The 22,563-nt window shown below is 47.6% G+C and overlaps 1 protein-coding gene and 1 non-coding gene across 2 annotated transcripts in view; one reads left to right on the top strand and one right to left on the bottom strand.

Moving 5' to 3' along the window:
- Positions 1 to 11,330: 11,330 nt before the first annotated feature.
- Positions 11,331 to 22,563, bottom strand: part of SLC28A1 (solute carrier family 28 member 1) — a 60,049-nt gene continuing 48,816 nt past the window's right edge. Inside the window, exons 14-18 of the mRNA XM_010350052.3 lie at positions 22,289 to 22,486; positions 13,869 to 13,950; positions 12,438 to 12,536; positions 12,236 to 12,347; positions 11,331 to 11,959 (exon numbers count right to left, since the gene is read on the bottom strand). Of these exons, the coding sequence (XP_010348354.3) occupies positions 11,887 to 11,959; positions 12,236 to 12,347; positions 12,438 to 12,536; positions 13,869 to 13,950; positions 22,289 to 22,486 (564 nt within the window). The 3' untranslated portion in view covers positions 11,331 to 11,886. The remainder of the gene's footprint in view (positions 11,960 to 12,235; positions 12,348 to 12,437; positions 12,537 to 13,868; positions 13,951 to 22,288; positions 22,487 to 22,563) is intronic.
- LOC120368291 (U6 spliceosomal RNA) lies at positions 16,898 to 17,002 on the top strand. Its single transcript, XR_005582475.1, has one exon. It is a non-coding gene; the product is annotated as a U6 spliceosomal RNA (small nuclear RNA).

Here is a 22,563-nt window from a genome sequence, read left to right on the forward strand (position 1 = left end):
ATTGCTTGAGCTCAGGAGTTTGAGATTAGCCTGAGCAACATAAGAAGACCTTATCACTACAAAAAAAAAAAAAAAATTAAAATTAAAAATTAGGCGGGTGTGGTGGAGCGTGCCTAAGTCCCAGCTACTCAGGAGGCTGAGGTGGGAGGATCTCTTGAGCCTGGGAGGTCGAGGCTGCATTGAGCCATGATTGTGCCACTGCACTCCAGCCTGAGTGACAAAGTGAGACCCTGCCGAAAGAAGAGAGAGGGAGAGGGAGGGGCAGGAAGGAAGGGAGGGAGGGAGGGAGGGAAAAAAGAATAAAAAAAGAAAGAAGAGAAAGAAATAAAAAGAGAAAAATGTACAAGAGAGGAAATGTAATTATAATGTGCTCCATGGCTCATCAGTGAACAAGACTTATAGCCATAATCAGACAGAAATATTTTAATGAAATACAGCTTTTTCTGAAAGTTGTGATATTACCATATTGGGAGGGTAAAGGGAGAAAAAATAGAATACGGGGTGGTATGAAAAAGTGAATTCTTCATCTTCCATAATGGGGAGTAAAAAGACAACATCTGAAATGAATAATTTGAGAAAATAGCAGTATGGATGCATGATTTAGAAATATAGAATTAAGTAACAGAAGTGACTGAAAGAATCTGAAGGGGAGAATTCAGGGATGGGGAAGGAATTCCTGAAATGTTTTCCTGTTATTGTTGCTGATTATGACACCATTTGACTTTAAAAATCATGTATCTGTAGTACTTTGATTTGAATGGAAGGAAAAAAGGAAACGGGGAAGGAGGAAGCAGCGGATCTCCGTGGATCCCGTCCCTTTGATCCAGAGGAGCCCCCCACCTCAGGTTCAATGGGAGGGAAAATTGAGCTGTACCCAGGCGGCTGCATTACGCAGAGTGAATTTTCCGGTCCACAAGCCTGACAGCAGTGCAGTGGGATGGTAGAGCCTGCTAGGAGAATTTGCTTTCAGATTCTATCCTCCTTCAGTGGCACTGACCTCCCCCACAAAAGGGAGAGGCTCCTAACAGCAGCCAAACCCAAGCCCTCCTGGGGCCGTGTGCTCTGCAGCCTTGCAGCCAGGGATTCTGGCTGGGGTGGGGTTAGCCACAGTCCAGCTGAACCAGAGAAACCAGCCTTCCACTGCACGCACTGTCAGAAACGGCTGCGGAGGCAGCCGCCAACGTATCCACCCCACCTGGTGGAAGAAGGGAGACCGCAGCGCGAGGCTGTCAGGATTGCTCCAGGAGCTTCTGTACCGGAAAAAGATCACTGCTTGGCTTCTTTACTGATACAAGGTGTTCCTCAGTTTCATCTTCTTGTATTCCAGATGCTTCATGGTCAGACATCTTTGATTCCCGTTCTGGGCTCTTTCAGTTATCTGTTGCTGTGGAATACACATCCCAAACCTGTAGCATAAAACTGCCACCATGATTATGCTCTTGGATCCATTGTCTCAGGAATTTAGACGGGCACCAAAGGGGATGGCTTGCCTCGGTTCCATGACGTCTGAGGCCTCCCTCAGTGGGGACAATTCATATGGCTGTGCCCTGGAACCACCCAGAGGCTTTGTCACTCGTGTCTGGTCCTTGGGCTATGATGAGCTGCAGGCTGGGTTCAGCTGGGATGGCTGACCTGGTGCCTACATGTTACTCCTCCAGATGGCTCGGGTTCTTCACAGTGTGGCAATCACAGAATAGGTAGAACTCTTCCTTAGGTGGTGGATCAGAGTGCTACGAGTGAGTGTCCCAGTGAACAAGACCAAAACTACCTGGCCTTCCATGACCCAGCCTCGGAAGTCACATGGTATCATTCCTACTAGGCAGTGTTACTCAAAGGAGTCACAAGCCTGCCCAGATTAATGGGAGAGGACATAGCTCTGACTGCTTTGTGGGAGGAGTGGCAGAAAGTTTGCAGCCATGTCATAAAACTACCACAATGACCCAATATTATTAATTAGAATAAAAATAATGTTAAGTATTTTACACATATCATGTACCTATTCACTAGGTAGCTTAATGAGGAAGCCCATGTGCTGTGATAATTGAGTGTCTGGGGTTAAAACCATACAGAACTGGGTTCAAAACCTGGCTCAACCATTGAATGTGTGCCCTTGAGCAAGCCACTTCTCTACATCTCAGTTGCCTCATTGGTAAAATGGGGATAATAATATCTACCTTATATAGTTGGTTTTTGAGGATTCCATGGATAGCGTATGCAAATAACTTGACCCACAATAAGCATTCGGAAAATGTTAGTCCCTTTTTCCCTAAATTTTTTCAAATGCTACATTTCCATTATTTCTGTTATCTCAGATTTTTAAAGGTATGAGACCATTTGAAATCCTTATAGATGACAGGCGAGCACAGTGGCTTGTGCCTGTAATCCCAGCAATTTGGGAGGCTGAGGCAGGTGGATCACCAGGTCAGGAGATCGAGCCCATCCTAGCTAACATGGTGAAACCCCATCTCTACCAGAAATACAAAAAATTGGCTGGGCATGGTGGTGGGCACCTGTAATCCCAGCTACTCAGGAGGCTGAGGCAAGAGAATCGCTCAAACCCAGGAAGGTGGAGGTTGCAGTGAACCAAGATTGTGCCATTGCACTCCAGCCTGGGCGACAGAGCAAGACTTCATATCAAAAAAAAAAAAATCCTTATAGATAAATGGAAAGAATGGTTGCTTTCATCAGGAAACAACACCCCTGATATTGTGGGAAACTGCTCCTCCTTCCCTTTCTGTTCAAGTAGGAGCTGCCAGCTTCTACCTCCCTGGTCACAGCAATTGCTTTAGGGGTGGGCAGAAGAGCCAGGTCGCACTGATCACCGTGTCCCATTTTCTAGGCCTTAATGGAGGAGGGCACATGGCCCTGATCAATCAATCGCATTCTTGAAGGTTTGCTTTATTTGCCCCCAACTAGCTATCAGGAAAGCAAGCTAATATAGGAACCCATGATTTTCTGATGGCCATGGTCCAGTCTTATGGAGAAATCCAATTCAACAGAAGGAGGTCATCGTGCAGGAAGACACAAACACAACGAAAGCAGGAAGTGAGAGGTAGGCTGAGCCCTGGGGTCACCAAGTCCTCAGTTCCAGCTGCCGCAGCTACACCCTCCGCCCTCCCGATGCACACACATTCCTCTTCTCCTAAGCTATTTGATTTGTTTTCTGTCATTTGCAAGCAAAAGAATCCTGAGTAATATACCCATCTGATTTATGTATTTTTAAGAAAGAAGGTAAATCATTCATAAACTCCAGTACTTTCACTATTTTTCTATTTTTGTTATTTATTTTTGAAACGGCATCTCGCTCTGTCGCCCAGGCTGGAGTGTGGTGGCACGATCATAGCTCACTGCAGCCTCACATTCCCAGGCTCAAGCGATCCTCCTGGTTCAGAGTCCTAGGATTATAGGTGCCTGTCACCATGCTGGACTAATTTTTAAATTTTTAGTGGAGACAAGGTCTCGCTATGTTGCCCAGGCTGGTCTTGAATGCCTAGGCTCAAGCAATCTTCCAGCTTCAATCTCCCAAAGTGCTGGGATTACAGATATGAGCCTCCTCGATCGGCCTTTCCATTGTTATAAAGGAAACAATTAATTATAGTGGCACAGCTCTAAGTGGTAAAACCCGCTAGCTGTTGAGAGCTCTTGACAGGAGCTTCCTGAGATTCCTAACAGTTTAAGTCATTGAAGATGATTCACTAAGTCACGGAACTTTTCAGAAGGAGGCCCTGTCTTTTCTATACCAGCCATTAGACTTTCTCGCCTCTGGGTTCTGTGCCTACCTGGAAGACCCTGGTGTCTGCCTGCAGCATTGGGCCACACACTCGGGCTCAAAGCAGCTGACACTGAAATAATGACACACCCCAGACCCAAAGGAGATTAGAGATTAAAAATATCTGCCCTCTGGGCACTGCTCAAGAAAGGATCCCTTGAAAGCTGTATACTTTGATGGAGTATATTTCTCTTCCAATTGATGCGTTGGCATCAAAAAGAATAGTTTGGTAATATAAACAATGGACTCCTCTAAAAGTAGCAAAGAATCTTATTGAAGAAGGAAGTTTCAAGGGATAAAAGCAATCTTTCGTTTAAAAGTGAGTTTTCTATCTCTACTTTTCTTTATTCTTCATTATTAAATTTTATTTTTTATTTTTTGAGGAGAGCTCTCATTCTGTTGCCCAGGCTGAAGTGCAGTGGCGCAATCACAGCTCACTGCAGCCTCGATCTCCCAGGAGTGGCATGCACCACGATGCCTGGTTAATTTTTTGTATTGTTTGTAGAGACTGAGTTTCACCATGTTGCCCAGGCTGGTCTCAAACTCCCGGGCTCAAGCAATTCTCTTGCCTCAGCCTCCCAAAGTGCTGAGATTACAGGCATAAGCCACCACTTCCGGCAACCTTTCTTTTTTCTTGGAAAAAGAAAAACGGACAAGTTTTGCTGGGAGAAAAATGTGTCCTTTGTCAGCTGGGGCTGAGTGGAGGAAGCAGGAAGCAGCCTGCACGGTAGCATCCCCAGCCTGGTCAAGCTCACGGTCTATCACTGACACACGTGGAGTCAGTGGATGCAAGCAATTTACTGATGCGTGGGAGAGTGTGTAGCATTTCATGTGGCTGTCAAGTGGGCGGTCGTGATCTGTGGGTTATTGCCTTCTTACTTGTAGATGAGAAATGAGTCCCACCTTGTAAAGCTAGGAAAGGCGTCTGTATGGAGAGCAGATGGCCACATGGCTTGCGTGAGGATGAGAAAGCTGCTCCAAGCAGTCCTTGTGTGATCATCTCTTCCTTGTTCTTTTTTGCTCTCGACATAATTTGCAGTGCTTGGCAGGTGGGAGGGGAGCAGGATTGGGACCTGAGAGGTCTGTCTTTCTTCTAGCTCCTGTTTCAGTTCCTTGCTGTTCTCCAAGGGGAGGGAACATGGATCGTATTGGGTACACTGGGCCACATTTACCAGTGGATCAGGTCACTGCGTGTTGAAAGGTTATACCCAGCACATGTACCTCGCTGACTCCTGCTTCTGTGAGCCTGAGGCTGGAAGCTGCTATGAGCCTCCCTTGCCTGCAGTCTCTGGTGTTTTCCCATCACGAAGCTAAAGTGGAAAACTGCAGTCTGGCCATCTGGCTCTCTTTCCACTTCTCCTTGTATATGTATCAGGATTCTCTTTTTTCTCTGAAGTCTTGGTATATTTCAGATTTAGACTTGTTCAGAAGGAGTGGGCCCACTTAGGACTCCAGGTGAATGTTACCAGCCCCATGTTACCAGAGAACCAGGAGTGCCAGGCAGGGTGATGGGTACCTCGTTACTAATCGCTTGTTCCCATTTGTTCATCGGGACCCACAGGGAAGAGGCAAATCTGCTTCTTCTTCCTGCCTATCTGATTCTTCCTGTCTATTAGCGGGCTCGTCTAAGAGATCCCAAATAGTAACATGAATGAGACAGGCATCAGGAGCCCAGATTCCCCTTTTTTTTTTTTTGAGACAGGGTTTCACTCTGTCACCTGGGCTGGGGTGCAGTGGGTTATGGCTCACGGCAGCCTCTAACTCCCAGGCTCAAGCAATTCTCCCATCTCAGCCTCCCAAGCAGCTGGAACTACACGCGCCTACCACCATGCCCAGCTAATTTTTCTAGAAGGGGTTTCGCCATGTTCCCCAGGCTGGTCTCCAACTCCTGGGCTCAAGAGATCTGCCCATGTTGGCCCCCTAAAGTGCTGGGATTACAGACATGAGCCACCGCCTCAGACTCCCTTTCACTTGAAGTTGCTTCATCTCTTGGGTGTCACCTTTGTCTTCATGCTCCAAGCTTGCTCACCTTCCCATCTGCATTCCAACTGGCATGGAGCAAAAATGTGAAATGTACCAGGAACCCGTGGGATGCACCCATTTATCTAAGGCGGGGATCAGGAACTACAGCCTGCAGGCTGGCTACTGTGATTATAAACAGGCTTTAGCGGAACACAGCCACTCTCCTTTGTTTGTCTATGGCTGCTTTCAACCATAAGTGCCGAGTTGAGTAGTTACAACAATATAGCCCACAAAACCTGAAACATTTACTATCTGGCCCTTAAGAAAAAGTCGACAGAACCCTCTTCCAAGGCCATGATGGGAGACTGTCTATTGGACTTCTGCTCACACCGCTCTGGCCAGACCATGACCACCCCTAGCTCAGGAAGGCTGAGAGATGTAGTCCTTTTTTTTTTTTTTGAGACAGAATCTCGCTCTGTCACCATGTTGGAGTGCAGTGGCACGATCTTGGCTCCTTGCAACCTCCATTTCCTGGGTTTAAGCGATTCTCCTGCCTCAGCCTCCTGAGTAGCTGAGAATACAGGCACATGCCACCACATCCAGCTAATTTTTGTATTTTTAGTAGAGATGGGTTTCGTCATGTTGGCCAGGATGGTCTTGATCTCTTGACCTCATGATCTGCCTGCCTCGGCCTACCAAAGTGCTGGGATTACAGGCGTGAGGCCACCACGCCTGGCCTTTTTTCTTGTTCTTTTGAGACAGAGTCACTCTCATGACCCAGGCTGGAGTGCAGTAGTGCTATCAGCTCACTGCAGTCTCAATCCCCTGGGCTCAAGTGATCCTCCCACCTCAGCCTCCTAAGTAGCGGGGACTACATGCGCACACCACCATGCCCAGCTCATTTTTTATTTTTTATAGAAAGAGGTCTCACTATGCTGGTCTTAAACCCCTCCCACCTCAGCCTCCCCAAGTGTTGGGATTACAGGCATGAGCCACAGTGCCTGGCTGAGGCAGGAGAATTGCTTGAACCCAGGAGGCGGAGGTTGTGGTGAGCTGAGATCGCGCCATTGCACTCCAGCCTGGGTAAAAGAGTGGAACTCCATCTCAAAAAAAAAAAAAAAAAAAAAAAGAGGGTGGGAGACTGGCAAGAGGAAGACAGCCGGCTGTCTTTCTACATGGGTCCTTCGGCCTGATGGTGTTGCCTGATACGTTCAAATTTTGAGTTTATGAATGAGATCCTTGCTATTCACTCATAGCCACGTTGATTTCTGTTGTCACCTCTGCCTTTCCTTCCTCACTAGAATATTTTTCCCAGCAGAGACAGGGTTCAATTCAAGCGCTGCCTTTCCTTGCAGAGTCTCTTTCCTAAATGCCTTCATACGCAAGTGTGGGATAAGCGCCTGGCCCTGCTGCCTCCCGTCCCTGCCAGGGACCAAGTCTCTGTTGGCAAATTGCTCCCACGCTACCGTTCCATATCTTTGTCAGAACTTCATCCAAAGCAACAATTTCTTTCTCTCGAGAAATGGAAAGCAACCTCCAGGCAAGGTGGGAACTTGTTGGACCCCTTGATGGTGAGCAAGTAGGATGCCCCCATAGATGAGGTCCTTCCCACCCCATTGCTACTGTGTCCTAGAGATAATGCCTTTGTGATCCAGGCCAGGACTTTCTCTCATTCTCTCCTAAATGACAGCTGCTCCTCAAGTGTTACATGTAAGCCCTCGGATTTGAGGATTCTGAAGCAGGCAGGTGGCTTCTTAACACACTTCCTAAGGCTGGGCACAGTGGCTCAAACCTGTAATGCAAGCACTTTGGGAGGCAGAGATGGGCAGATCACTTGAGGCCAGGAGTTCAAGACCAGCCTGGGCAACAGAGACTCCCTGCCATCTCTATAAAAATAAAAAATAGCCAGGCATGGTGGCATGCACCTGTAGTCTCAGCTACTTGGGAGGATCCCTTGAGCACAGGAGATCAAGGCTGCAGTGAGCCCGGATTGCACTACTGCACAGAGGCCTGGGCAACAGAAATCCCACCGTAAACAAAACAAAACAACAAAGCAAAGCACCCTTCCTAATAAGTCTGCCTCTTTCGAATATCCTCCTAAGACCATAGCCAATCTTTAGTCTCATCACATCATCTTGGTTACACCCATGAGATCATATTTACCATGCTGTGTTCTGGCTTCATCTTAGACTTGCTCATGACTCACCCACTGTCTGCACACAAATGCAGGACAACTTCGAATCAGAGCTGGAGCACATTTTGAAACCTTGCTATGTGTTACATGAGAAACAACTGAAAGACCTAAGGGTGCCTGCCTCAGAGAAGGGAAGCCTAGGTGGGCACCATCTTCAAACGGTTCAAAGACTGTCATGTGGAAAGGGGATTAAAACATTTCTGTAAGGTTTAAGATTTGACTTTTTAAAACTAACGAGCAAGTATTACTTTGGTAAGTAGGAAAAAGGACAACAAAGAGATACATATGAGATGAGATCCACTCACAGTGTCCCAGAATGGCAAAACCGGGATGGATCAAAGTGAAACACTTTTTGATGCAAAATCAAAAAAGAACCTTCTCAGAAGTGCAGCTCTCCAATATGAAGTGAGTAGCACTAAGAGGCGTGAGGTTCTTCTCTTGATGAGATTTAAGCAAATGATGAATGACCACTTGGTATCAAGCAGAAGAGGGGGTTAACAAAGTGACTATCCTCGGCAATGTCCTTCTCATTACAAAAAGGAACTTTCTCAATTAGCTTAGGTTAGAGGGGGATTTCTGGAATGAATTCGGCTCTCACAGAATCCAAGGAAAAGCTGAACAACTGGGCTGCAGGAAGGGAGGGAACGAGATCAGCTCCAAGCCATCACCCCACTGTGGTGACTCAGCTCCCAGCTCTGTTTCTGGGTTTTATAATTCATATTCTTTCCTGAGAATCTGAAAGGCCACTGGCAATATTACAGATTTGGCCTGCCCTGAGTCAGGCGTTCAGTCCTGGTTCAATAGCAAATCCCTCATGGGAATGAAGTCTCATGACTAAAACATAAAAACATGGTGACAGAGGCCATCCATGCAGTGGGTGTACACGCTCTCAGAAAAGCTGGGTGGGGAGGTACACACCCTCAAAATAATGTTTAAGGTCCTGTCCAACCTCAGGGTTCACTGATCCCGAGTCAAAAGTAATTTCAAGCAGATGATATTCTTCATGTGGTTGCAAAGAGCTCAGGATTAATTAACATTCAGCTGAAGGCATGAGTTTGAATTAAAGTGAAGGGGTAGTGGAGGTGAGAGCACGACCATGGGAAGAAAGGGGCAGAAGTGGGGGTCAATGTAGTCCACTGGTCAACTCACAGACCTTGGTGGGTTGCCTACTGGGCATGCATTGTCTAGGACAGAGCTACCCTCGGGCTGGATTACAAGTTACACGGTATCTGTGTCCACAGTTTTTTTTTTTTTCCCCATGCCATTTACAAAATAAACTTTTCAATTTTTCAATAGTTTAGACTTAAAAAACAACACACCAATACCACAGAGCTCTTATATACCCCACACCCATTGTCCCCTCTTGTTAACAGCTTATACTGCTATGTGCTATGTTCTGAATGTTCATGTCTCCTCAAAATTCAGATGCTGAAATCCTAGCCCCCAGGGTGAAGATATTAGGAGGTGGGGCCCTTGGGAAGAGATAAGGTCATGAGGGTGGAGCCCACATGAATGGGATTAGTGTCCTTAGGCCAGAGGCCCCAGGGAGCTCACTGGCCTCTGCTGCCAAGTGAGGACACAGGGAGAAGGGTCACCTACCAGAAACAGGCTCTCACCAGGCACCACATCTTCTAGCACCTTGATTTTGGACTTCCCAGCCTCAAGAGCTGTGAGAAATACATTCCTTTTGTTTATAAGCTATCCTGTTTATGGTATTTGGTTATCAGCCAAAACTGACTAAGACACAAGGGTACACTGTGAGTCTTATATTCAAGGGGCCTGCAGTCTTCTAGGAAAGGCCACTGGACTCCCTGCACCAGAGAAGGAGGCCAAGGACAGTCCTTGGGCTGTTCCATGACCCAGCTGGTAGAGCTGAGGCCAACAGATGGGCAGGGAAGGGGCGGAGGGCCAATCCTAGGAGAGGACTATACAGTCCACAGCATTAGGGCACCCTGCCCACAGTCCAAGGGCAGCTGGAGCAGGTGGCAGGGACTGAAGGAGGGCTGCAGAGAGAAAGCAATAGCCTAGCTGGAGCTACAGGAGGCCGCCAAGCCTCCACTCTGCAGAGCTAAGGGAAGGACACAGGTCCTGAGGATCGGGACCCAGGTCACCCTGTGACGCTGCTGCCCATTGGAACCAAAATCTGTGGCAGAACAGAAGTAAGACCTGGCTCTCTGGGACTGAGCTGAAAAACTGCCGCCCAAAGCTCCATCCTCCCGCTGCCCTAGGCCAAGGCCAGCCCGAACTGGGAAGGAAGTTGAACCTGGCAGGTAGGGGTGAGGGTGCAGGGACCCAGCAGCCACAGGGCAGGGAGCATTGCAGGTCGAAGCCAAAGCTGCAGTGGGAAATGAGAATTGAGATTGGAGCAGGACAGGCGGCAGGGAGATGGAGAAGGCACACTGGTGACAGGAACTCCAGAAACACAGGCAGGGGAGGGACGTCAGGCCTCTCCTAGTGGCACACAGGCCTTGGGGTGGGGAGGAAAGGCAGGGAAGGAGGTGAGGGTGGGCCCCACGGAGGGTTCTCTGAACACCAGCAGCCCAACAGAGAGAATCCAGATCCCAGTTTGTGTTATGAGGACTTCAGCTCTGACCTGAAAATACCGAGGATGCATGAGGTGGGGCTCCCTTCAGATGGGCCCAGGACACTCCTAGCCCACCCAGAACTAGGTGGCATGGCTCCAATCCTGCCTCTGCCTCTTCCCAGCTGTGTCCCTTTAGGCACATGACTTAACCTGTCCACGCCTCTGATTCCTCAACTAGTGAAATTTAACATGTGCTTCAAGGAGTTGTAAGGACTGAGTTCAAACATAGAAGGCTCTGAGAACAGTGCCGGGCACACAGTGCCACATAAGCATCTGCTAATATTACAGCTATGTAGAGTAAAGCAGTTTGAACACTGGCCAATATTTCCCAAGTTGTATTCCATGAAATCTTCAACTGAGATACTTCCATCAAAAAGCTTCTTAGGGGCCAGGTACGGCGAGTGATGTTTGTAATCCCAACACTTTGGGAAGCCAAGGTGGGCAGACCACTTGAGTCAGCCCTGGGTAACATAGCAAGATCTCGTCTCTACTAAAAAGCAAAACAAAACAAAACATAGAAATTAGCTGGACATGGTGGCACGTGCCTGCAGTCCTTGCTACTTAGGAGGCTGAGAAGGGATGATTGCTTGAGCCTCAGAGGTTGAGGCTACAGTGAGCCACGATCACCCCGCCACACTCCAGCCCGAGTGACAGAGTGAGATCGTGTCTTTAAAAAAAGGTTCTTTGCTCCTAAGTTCAGTGGAATAAAAATAAATAAATAATTTTAAAAAGGTTCTTACGGTTAAATAATTTGGAAAAAGCCTCTTATCCACACCAAGCACTGACAAGTCCACAGTTAAAAAACAAAAACAAAAAATAAATACAAGGTCCAAATAGCCCGCTCTTTATTTGACCCAGTGTTTCCAAATCTAGTGGATCACGGAACTCTCTAAACGCCTCCCGGGAGTGTGCCGTGGGACCTCAGCTGGGGAAGCGCTCTGAGGGAAGGTGGGAAGGGAGTCTCTGAAAGCAGAGAAAGGGGCCACACCACCTGGCAGGGGAAGCCACAGATAGACCCTGGTGCCCAGGTGGGGAGGGGAGGAGGCTTTGGTGTGCACCCACAACAGAAAGGAAGGGGCATGTGAGGGACCCCAGGAGAGGGGGAAAGAGAGGACCAGGGTGCTGCTTGGATGTGGAAGGGAAGGGGGAGGAGGCAGAGGTGACCCCGAGAATTCGCACTGGGGGAGGTTGAAAATGGGGGAGGAGGAAGGAGGTGCAGTAGGACATGTCCTTTCTGATGTCCCCACTCACTCTCTGCACGCTCACTCCATGACCCCCTTCCCAGTTGTGGGACTGAGCTGGGGCCGAGTCTCGTGGCTTCCCTGAGGAGGGCCCTGGGAAAGGGAAGGTCAGAAGCACAAACAGGTTCTGTCCGCGCTACGCACAGATCGTGTGGTTGTAAAACCGGCAGCAGTTCTCTAGGGCCTCTGGGCTGAACTCTGGGTTGATGCTAAAAAAAAAAAAAAAAAAAAAAAAAAGCAAAGATTGCAGTGTGAGCTCTCCAGGCTGGCTCTGCTGGCCACGGCCAGGCTGTGCAACGCTGGGAATATTGCTTCAAGTCTCTGATCCACCCTTCCTCCACTGGTCCTCGAGCCTTCACTTCCCCATCAGCTGCAGCCATAACATTTTTACCCTCACCCTGGTACCAAAGGCATCCCCCCCAGCACTCAGGCATTCTGTGCCCCATCGCCGGATTCCCTGCAGGCCCCATAGCTCACGCCCTTACCTCTGGAAGGCATCGCGGCAGCACTGATATACCTCAAAGCTACTGCTGCTGAGGGTCGTGTTCAGGAGGGACATGCAGTTGACTTCAGCCCCCCTGGGCACGTAGAGGATGCCTGTGATGGGAAAGCGGTGGGTTGGCAGGGCCCCCGGGCTAACCAGAAAATCAAGGTTCCACATTCTGAGCCTGCCAGGCCTGCACTCACCTGCCACGCAGGCATTCACCAGGGACACACAGGCCCCCGTCAAGAGCGCCCGGAGCACAATCTGGGAGAAGTCGCTCTTCCGTTGGGGGACCATGGATGCTGCAAGGGGACAGAAGTGCTCAGGGCCAGGGAAGCTGTGCCCATCTCTGCCCACATTCTCTAGCTCCGGCGGCATCTGCTGACCTCCCTTCCTCTTCTATTAATAGATGGCCAGGGGGGCCGGGCGCGGTGGCTCAAGCCTGTAATCCCAGCACTTTGGGAGGCCAAGGCGGGTGGATCACGAGGTCGAAAGATCGAGACCATCCTGGTCAACATGGTGAAACCCCGTCTCTACTAAAAATACAATAAAACTAGCTGGGCATGGTGGCGCATGCCTGTAATCCCAGCTACTTAGGAGGCTGAGGCAGGAAAATTGCCTGAGACCAGGAGGCGGAGGTTGCGGTGAGCTGAGATCGTGCCATTGCACTCCAGCCTGGGTAACAAGAGCGAAACTCGGTCTCAAAAAAAAAAAAAAAAAAAAAAAAAAAATAGATGGCCAGGGGGACAGACGCTGTCCTCCTAGCCACTTGCTGAGCTCAGGAGCCCTCTTCAGCCTGGCCTGGAGGCAATACCCACACGTCCCCACACACCATCCGTGGCAGATGCAGGAAAAGAATTTGAGTTTGGAGCCAGGCAGACCTGGGATGAAATGCAGGCTCAGCCACTCGCTAGCCGAGGGACCTGAACCACGCTTTACTTCTCCAAGACTCAGTTTCCTTCTTTGTAAAATGGGGTGATTTCACCAGCAGGCAGGGTAGCAGCCGGGAGTGGAAATGTTATTTGTAAAGAACTAAGAACTGGGCAGACTCTTTGACCCTAGGCCCCACCAGGCCTGCCTGCCTGTCCACTGTGGGTGTGGGAAAAGGCAGACCATAGCCTTGGGGACAGGCCAGCACCATACCTCCCACTCCTGAGCCAGGCTTGGCCTTCAAGGCCCAGGTGCTGACCTCCTGGGCCACCACCAGCAGCAGAGAATCGGAATTCTAGGGCTAAAAGGAAACTCTCACTCTGTCGCCCAGGCTGGAATACAGTGGTGTGATCTTGGCTCACTGCAACCTCCACCTCATGGGTTCAAGCATCCTCGTGCCTCAGCCTCCCGAGTTTCTGGGATTCATAGGTAATTTTTGTATTTTTAGTAGAGATGGAGTTTTGTATTTTTGTATTTTTAGTAGAGATGGAGTTTTGCCATGTTGGCCAGGCTGGTCTCGAGTGACCCACCTACCTCAGCCTCCCAAAGTGCTGGGATTACAGGCACAAGCCACCACGCCCGGCCTCTATGGCCATCTTGCTTGGGCCCTGCTTTAGAAAAATGAGACAACTGAAGCCTCCATGTCCCCAGCAAGTTCTAGTCTCCGGCTCTCCCAGACACTGGTGAACCCCCATTAGACTCACTCAAGCCTCCCAGCATGATCCCAATAGAGCTGAAATTGGCAAATCCACAGAGGGCAAATGTCGTCAGGACTTCAGCTCTGACCTGAAAATACAGAAGATGCATGAGGATGGGCTCCCCTCAGATGGGTCCGGGGTGGCCCTATAACACCCAGGATCCCTGGCCTTAATTTTACCCACTTCTTACCTGTAATGGATCTTCAAGCCCTCTGTGCTGCCCCTTCCCCAGCCTTGCAATCTCACCTCTATGTCAGCTCAAATGGCACCACATCAAAAACATAGCCCCACTCTCTCATCTGTCCTTCAACCTTTTAATCTTCATTACCGGCCTTTCTAGATGGGAGTCAGCCTTTCTTAGTACTCTCGCTTTGGCCCTACTAAGCTGTTTCCTGGGTGCCAGTTTCCCTGTCTGGAATGGGGGATAACAATACCTGCCTGGGAGAGCTGTCAGAAGGATTATGTAAAGTACAGGAAACCCCATGCAGAGAGCAGGTGTTTAAACACGATAGTTATTCCTTTTTGTTCTTAACAACTGTCCTATTTCCCAGAAAGAAGTTTTAAGGGCCAAAGTGAAATAACTTGAAAACAAAATTGATTTATGGGTACAAAAAAAGGTAGAATGAACGAATAAGAGCTACTATTTGATAGCACAACAAGATGACTATAGTTAACAATGACTTAATTGTACATTTAAAAATAAGGCTAATTGGATTGTTTGTAACACAAAAGATAAATGCTTGAGGGGATGAATACCCCATTCCCCATTCTCCATGATGTCATTATCACACATGGCATGCTGGTATCAAAGCATCTCATGTACCTCATAAATATATACACTATGTATCCACAGAAATTAAAAATTTTAAATTAAAAAAATTGGTAGAGAGCCTCCCCTCACACTATATAAAAATTAATTCTAGATAAATATTAACATTTTAAACATGAAATGATAGAAAATATAGGATAATAAATACAGTTACAAAGTAGTATTATTGCTCTTATTTTGGAGAGGAGCAAACTGAGACTCAGAGAAGTTAAGTAACTAAGGAAGTTCACACAGCAAGAAGGTAGTTGCATCAGAATTTGAATTCAGTTCTGACTGCAAAGCTTATGGTCTGAATTATCACATCACATTATTTCAGGAATTTAACACTTTCCAGAAAACATTCTTTTTCTTTCTTTCTTTCTTTTGGAGAACTTCCACCTCCTGGGTTCAAGCGATTCTCATGCTTCAGCCTCCCAAATAGCTGGGATTACAGGTGTCTGTTACCACACTGGCTAAGTTTTGTATTTCTTGTTTCACCAAACATGGTTTCCCCGTGTTGGCCAGGCTAGTTTCAAACTCCTGGCATCCAACCTCCTTGGCCTCCCAAAGTGCTGGAATTATACGCATGAGCCACGTGCCCAGCTGCATTTTCCAGATAACTTTCTAAGTTTAGAAATAATAGAAGAAATCACAAAAGAAAAGATTTGGCATAAAATCTGTGTTTAAAAAAAAAAAATCCCAAATGCTGGGTCAAGTGAGAGCTGACAGACACTGGGTGACCCTGTGCCTCACTGAGGAAAAATAACTAAACATGGGCAGAGGAGACTCTGAGAAGCCAAGAGGCAAAACGTCATCATAGGCACTCCCTGTCCAACAAGCTTGTCGAGAGCGGCACAAGAAGCAGCACCCACATGCTTCAGGCAACTCCTCAGAGCTTTCTAAGAGAGTCAGAGAGGTAGAAGACCATGTCAGCTAAAGAGAGAGGAAAATCTGAAGATGCAGTAAAGGCGGACAAGGCTGGCTAGGAAAGGGAAATGAAAACTTACATCCTTCCTACAGGGAAAACAAAAAAGAAGTTCCAGCAGCCCAATGCATCCAAGAGGCCTCCTTTGGCCTCTTCTTGTTCTATTCCAAGCATGACCCAAAAAATCAAAGGAGAACATCCCAGCCTATCCATCGGTGATGCAGCAAAGAAAGTAGGAGACGTGAGGTTATAAAACCACAGAGGAGGACAAGCAGCCTTAGGAAAAGACATCCGCAAAGCTCAATGAAAAGTACAAAAAGATATTGCTGCACACCGAGCTAAAGGGAAGCTTGGTGCAGCAAAAAAAAAGGAGCTCTCAAGGTTGAACAAGCAAGAAAAAGAAAGAATGGGAGAAATGTGAGAAAGAGGAAGAGGATGAGGAGGAAGGAAAGATGAAAACAAAGATGATGAATAAACTGGTTCTAGCAGTTTGTTTTTTTCTCATATATAATGTATTTAACTGTCACCACCCCACCTCCACCAATACTCAATGCATTCCTTTTAAAGAACTAAATTAAAATATAAGGCCATGTAAGATTTGTTTTTAAACTGTACAGTGTCTTTTTTATTTGTTTGTTTGTTTTTTGTATAGTTAACATACTACCCAATGTGTCTTTAGATAACCCTGTCCTGGTAATATTTTCAATAGCCACCAACCTTGCCTGGTGCAGTATGGGGATTATAAATTGCCATGGAAATTTAAAGCATGCTCTTGTTGGCGCACAGCACAAATTAGTTGTGTATGTGGATGGTAGTGCCTTCATACTTAGTTGTCTCTGATGCAGCTTACACAAATAATTGCTGATACAATGAACTAAATACCACTTGGGCCGGGCGTGGTGGCTCACGCCTATAATCCCAGCACTTTGGGAGGCCAAGGCAGAAGGATTGCTTGAGGTCAGGAGTTTGAGACAAACTTGGGCAACATGGCAAGACCCCATCTCTACAAAAAATACAAAAGTTAGCCAGGAATGGTGGTGCACATCTGTAATCCCAGTTACACAGGAGCTGAGGGAGGAGGATTGCTTGAGGCCGGGAGGTGCAGGCTACAGTGAGCTGTGATTGTACCACTGCACTCCAGCCTGGGTGACAGAGACCCTGTCTCCAAAAATACATACATACATACATACATACATATCACTCTGTAATTTTTTAAAAAGTTACAGCTGTTTTGTTGACATTCTGAATGCTTCTAAGTAAATACAATCTTTAAATTAAAAAAAAAACAACAACAGCAAATTCCTGTATTTCTTGTACACATACACTAAAACTTCAATGACGCAAAGACGATTAGCATGGCCCCTATCCAAGGATGACACGCAAACTCATGAAGTGTTCTACACTAAAAAACCAAAAGATACATTTCCGTATACAACATAAAGGGCAAAAAAGGAAAAGTATATGTAGACAATATAACAAAAAAGTTAATGTCTTTATAACATGAAGAGTTGATACAAATATTATTGGAAAAAATAAGTATCTCTGCTTGCCCACCTACAGCTGTGTTCCACAGGGCAACCCCTCCCTCCCTTCTTTCCCTCCCTCCTCCCTCCCTTTTCTTCCCTCCTTCCCTCCCTCCCTTCCCCCCTTTCCCCCTTCCCTCCCCTCCCTTCCCCTCCCCTCCCCTTCCCTTCCTTTCCCACCTTACCTTACCTGACCTGACCTGACCTGACCTGGCCTTCTTCCCCCTCTCTCTTTTTCTGAGACAGGGTGTTGCTCTGTTACCCAGGCTGGGATGCAGTAGCAGAATCATAGCTCACTGCAGCCCCAGTCTCCTGGGCCTAAGTGATCCTCCTGCCTCAGCATCCCAAGTAGCTGAGACCATAGGCGTGCACCACTACATCTGGCTAATTTTTAAATTTTTTTAGAGACGGGGTCTTGCTTTGTTTTCAGGACTGATCTTGAACTCCTGGTCTCAAGTGATCCTCCTGCCTTAGCCTCCCAAAGTACTGGGATTATAGGCGGGAGCCAGCACACCTGGCCACCAGTCATCTTCTTAAAATTCAAAAATGTCAAATCTTCAGTGATTTCTGACTGTTCTTTGGCCTGTGATTACCGCCTGCTCTAGCTGTACTCATTGCTCTGTTCTCTAAGCATACCAAGTGCTCAACCTCAGGGCCTTTGCACGTGCCTCTTCCTTTGGAATGCTTTTCCCAGCTTGTCCTAGCTCGTCCCTTCTCCAAGTCTTGGCTTAAATGCCACACCTCAGGGAGATCTTTTCTGACCAGTCCAGCCAAGGAAGACCCTGCCCTGTTTTTTCCTTCAAATAACTCACCACAAATTGTAGTTATTTTAATTTTTGTTCTTTTGCTTTCCTGTGTTTGCCTGTGTCTCTCACTAGATGCCGGCTCCAAGAGACCAGGGCCATGTCTGTCTAATTCTCCTTGTTATCCCCAATGCCTAGCTGGAGGCCTGCCACCCAAGTGGTCTCAACGAATACTTGCTGAAGGAGTGAAGTTCATAAAAAAGATCATGAAGTGCTTCAGCAGTACACATACTAAAATCAGAATGACACGGAGGAATGCAGCACGACCCCTGGGCAGAATAATGTGCAAATTCATGAAGCATTCCATATTTTTACACTGCGTGCCTGTATCAGAACACCTCACGTACCACATAAACATATGCACCTACTAGGTACCCATGAAAATTAAAAATAAATAAAGAATAGAAAGGGGTGTGGCTAGTGCCGAGGTTGAACTGCTGGCGAACGGTCGTTTCCATCCCAGCAGCAAAAGAATGGAGCCCAGAGCTTGCAGGGGCCACCAAGAGGAGCCGGAGAAGGGCAAACACAGTCCATGGCAGGATGGAGACGGAGAAATGGTGCCGCTTGCCTTGTAGGAGCCCTGAATGCAGCCACCTATGAAGCCAGCTCCACCCTGGCGCCTATCTGTTTTCTCAGCAAAATGAAAACTCTACTGTGGACAGGTGCATCTTTCCCCAGCCCCCAGTCAGAAAACTGTCTTCTTGGGATGGGCAGGACAACAGCATCTCTCCTTTTGCCTTCAGCTACCTGTTCTAAGGCTACCTTCCAGGGACAGAGTGAGATCTGGGCTGGTTCAGAACTCCTGGCTTCTAGAGATCCTCCTGCCTTAGCCTCCTAAAGTTCTGGGATTACACGTGTAAGAGTCACTGCACCCAGCTACCAGTTAATTTTAAAAACCAAAGAGAGACTCTTAGAGAGATACATGGGCAATTATGAGCCAATGAAACATATCAGATCTCAGCTTCCTAGGAGGCCTACCCAACCCTAGACTCTGCAGGAGCCATGTCACCACTCGCTCAGCTCCTGGGCACATGCTCCAATCTTCTATGCCCCATCCTCCCGCCACCTCCCTTGGACGAAGACACCTGGAAAGTGCTCCATCATGTCAACTCATTGACTTGCTTAGCCACACCTGCGAGGGGAACAGCTGCTCTCCAGGTGACATAACCTGCCCAGGGACAGCCATTAGGGCTCCACAGACAGGGGCAATCACAGACCGCTGTTCACAAAGTTCTGTGAACAGAGTGTAAATGAAGTTGTTGTAAGCCATATCTTCCTTCAAATGCACGTGAAGAGAGTCCCGTTAAACACACCTCTAACAAAATCCTTTCCTAAAACAAAACATTATGTTTGCAGTGAGTCAGCTCTTCCTATTGTATAGAAAATTCAGAAATTTGTATATGGAATTTATTGAAGGGACCCCCTTCACCCTGACCCCCTTATTCTAGTAGCTTGACTTTATCCCTGGCCTTGGTTCACTTCATTCCTTTGCCATACATTACCCCTTTGCCTTGATCTCTTTTCTATTTTAATACTATTGTGCTGTATATATTTTTGTCATCTGCATTAAATGCTTTGGGAACAAAAAAAAAAAAAAAAAAAAGAAAGGGGTGTGCCCTATTAACCTCTGAGGATGGGTGAGACCAGAGGCAAGAGAAAGCAGGGAGCGGAAACTTGAGCTTTTTGACTCTATACAAACCTTTTTTCTTTTTTTTTTGAGATGGAGTTTCACTCTTGTTGCCTAGGCTGGAGTGCAGTTACACAATCTCAGCTCACTGCAACCTCCACCTCCCAGGTTCAAGAGATTCTCCTGCCTCGCCTCCTGAGTAGCAGAGATTATAGGCACCTGCCACTAAGCCTGGCTAATTTTTGTATTTTTACTAGAGACGGAGTTTCACCATGTTGGCCGGGCTGGTCTCGAACTTTTGACTTCAGGTGATCCGCCCTCTTTGGCCTCCAAAAGTGCTGGGATTACCGGTGTGAGTCACTGTGCCTGGTCTTTCTGTTTGATTTGTTTTGTTTGTTTGTCTTTGAGACAGAGTCTTGCTCTGTTGCCCAAGCTAGAGTGTAGTGGCACAGTCTCGGGTCACTGCAACTTCTATCTCCCAAGTTCAAGCGATTCTTGTGCCTCAGCCTCGGGAGTAGCTGGGACTACAGGCGTGTTCCACCACACAGGCTAATTTTTTTATTTTTAGTAGAGGAGGGTTTCTGCCATGTTGGTCAGGCTGGTCTCAAACTCCTGACTTCAAGTGATCTGCCTTCCTCAGCCTCCCAAAGTACTGAGATTACAGGCGTGAGCCAGGGTGCATGGCCACACACTTTCTTTTTTAAAAAACCTAAAGAGTCCATTCCTTTACAATTTAAAAAGGAATTTAAAAGACAAGAAAAAGAACTTCCTGTTGAAAGTTTTCAGTCACCCAAGTAATGCAGATGAAAACAATGAGCTATTACTTGCTCATTAAAGTAGGGAACCTTGTTTTTAAAAAGAAGCTACTCCAGGCGGTTTAGCCATGTGGTGAAATAAATGCTCACGGGCACAGCTGGTGCTGGTGATTTCAGCTGCTGTAGCCACATGAAGACGCGTGTGGGATTCAGTCAGCCCACACCTGGGAAAGCAGCAGAAACGCTCTGAGAGAAAGGAAGAGCTATATGCACAAAGAGACTCATTTCAATATGCGGATAAAAACCAAATAATAGAATTGTCTGAATGGCCCAACAGCAGGGGATTGGGTATGTTAGGACACGTATATAAAAAATGATGCTTATGTTATAATACTAAGTAAAAACACAACTGGCTACAGCATAGCATGGCTGCTACAGCAGCAACTATGTTAGCTCTCTCTTTCCTTTTTTTTTTTTTTTTTAAAGATAGGGTCTTGCTCTGTTGCCCAGGCTGAAGGGCAGTGATACAGTCCTAGCTCACAACAACCTCAGACTCCTGGGATCATGCTGTCTTCTTGCCTCAGCCTCCCAAGTAGCTGGGACTACAGGCATGCACCACTGCACCTTGCAATTTTTTTTTTTTTTTGAGACAGAGTTTCACTGTGTCGTCCAGGCTGGAGTACAGTGGTGCGACCTTGGCTCACTGCAACCTCCACCTTCCGATTTCAAGTGATTCTCCTGCCTCAGCCTTCCAAGTAGCTGGGATTACAGGCACCTGCCACCATGCCTGGCTAATTTTTGTATTTTTAGTAGAGATGGGGTTTCATCATGTTGACCAGGCTGGTCTTGAACTCCTGGCCTCATGATCTGCCCACCTTGGCCTCCCAAAGTGCTGGGGTTACAGGCGTAAGCCACTATACCTGGCCTGCACCTCGCAATTTTTAAAATTTTGAGTAAAGACAGGGTCTCACTATGTTGCCCAGACTAGTCTGACCCCAAGTGATCCTCCCACCTTGACCGCCAAAGTGCTGGGAATACAGGCATGGGACACTGCACCTGGCCTAAACTCTCTCTTAAAAAGAATGGAAGAAAATGTAAGAAATAACAATAATTACTATTTGGGATGGTGAGATTACAGGTAATTTTTTCATTCTCAAAAATTTTATTATTCTTTTAGAACGGTTAATCTTAAAGATCTTTTATAGAATTTAAAAATAAATTTTGACAGAAAGGACCAACCCCTGCACTGAATCCACTATATTAACAGTGAAGGTGACGGCCGAGTGTGGTGGCTCACATCTGTAATCCTAACACTTTGGGAAGCTGAGGCGGCTGGATCACTTGAGATCAGGAGTTCAAGACTAGCGTGGCCAACATGGTGAACAGCTAAAAATACAAAAATTAGCTGGGTGTGGTGGCAGGTATCTGCAGTCCCAGCTACTGGGGAGGCTGTGGCATGAGAATCGCTCAAATCTGGGAGGTGGAGGTTGCAGAGAGCTGAGGATGCGCCACTGCACTCCAGCATGGGCTGAAAAAGCGAATCTCCATTTCAAACAAACAAACAAACAAACAAAACAAAACAGTGAAAGTGTTAGTGAAGTCTCCTGATCTCACTCACTCTGAGCTTGTTAGATGCGCGTGGGTATGCCTTTGGAGTAGAGGTGGCAGGCATCTTACCCTGTTTTCCACAGAAGAGGAAAGGTGCTGTGGCTGGCCCAAGGCCACAGTGAAAGACGACCCATCTAGACCTGGGTCTCAGACATCCCACAGGGCTCTCTCCTCACGCCTCAGCCTCCTAAGGCCCTCGGGAAAGATGGCAGCGAAGCCGGAAGCCGTCCTGTCTCCCGGGACTATAGGATGCAGCTATATAATAGTGAAGCATCCCTCCAGCCAGGCCCAGGAAGCGGGAGAGCAGCCGCCAGGGGCCCTTAGGAGCAGCTGTGCCATGGCATCCCCTGCCGCAGGGAAGGGACTGGGCTACTCACGGAGATCCACTGCTTCCTGGCGCCGACCCACTCCTCAACTCCTGCCAGGCGGCGTTGCTTGTACTTGGAGAGTTCTTGATAGGCCACGAACTCATTCAGAAACAGCTTGATCCCCAGCAGCTCAGCTACCACTGGGCAGTCCTCCCAGGCCACACCCATCAAGAAGGCTACAGGCCGCAGGATGTAGGAGCAGATGAGCTGAGGGGACAAGGGTGTGGCTGGCACTGAGCGCTGGGTCTCAACTCTGCAGGGCCTCCAGCCAACACACACCACCC

The sequence above is a fragment of the Saimiri boliviensis genome, chromosome 5, assembly GCF_048565385.1.
Source record: "Saimiri boliviensis isolate mSaiBol1 chromosome 5, mSaiBol1.pri, whole genome shotgun sequence".
Lineage (NCBI taxonomy): Eukaryota > Metazoa > Chordata > Mammalia > Primates > Cebidae > Saimiri > Saimiri boliviensis.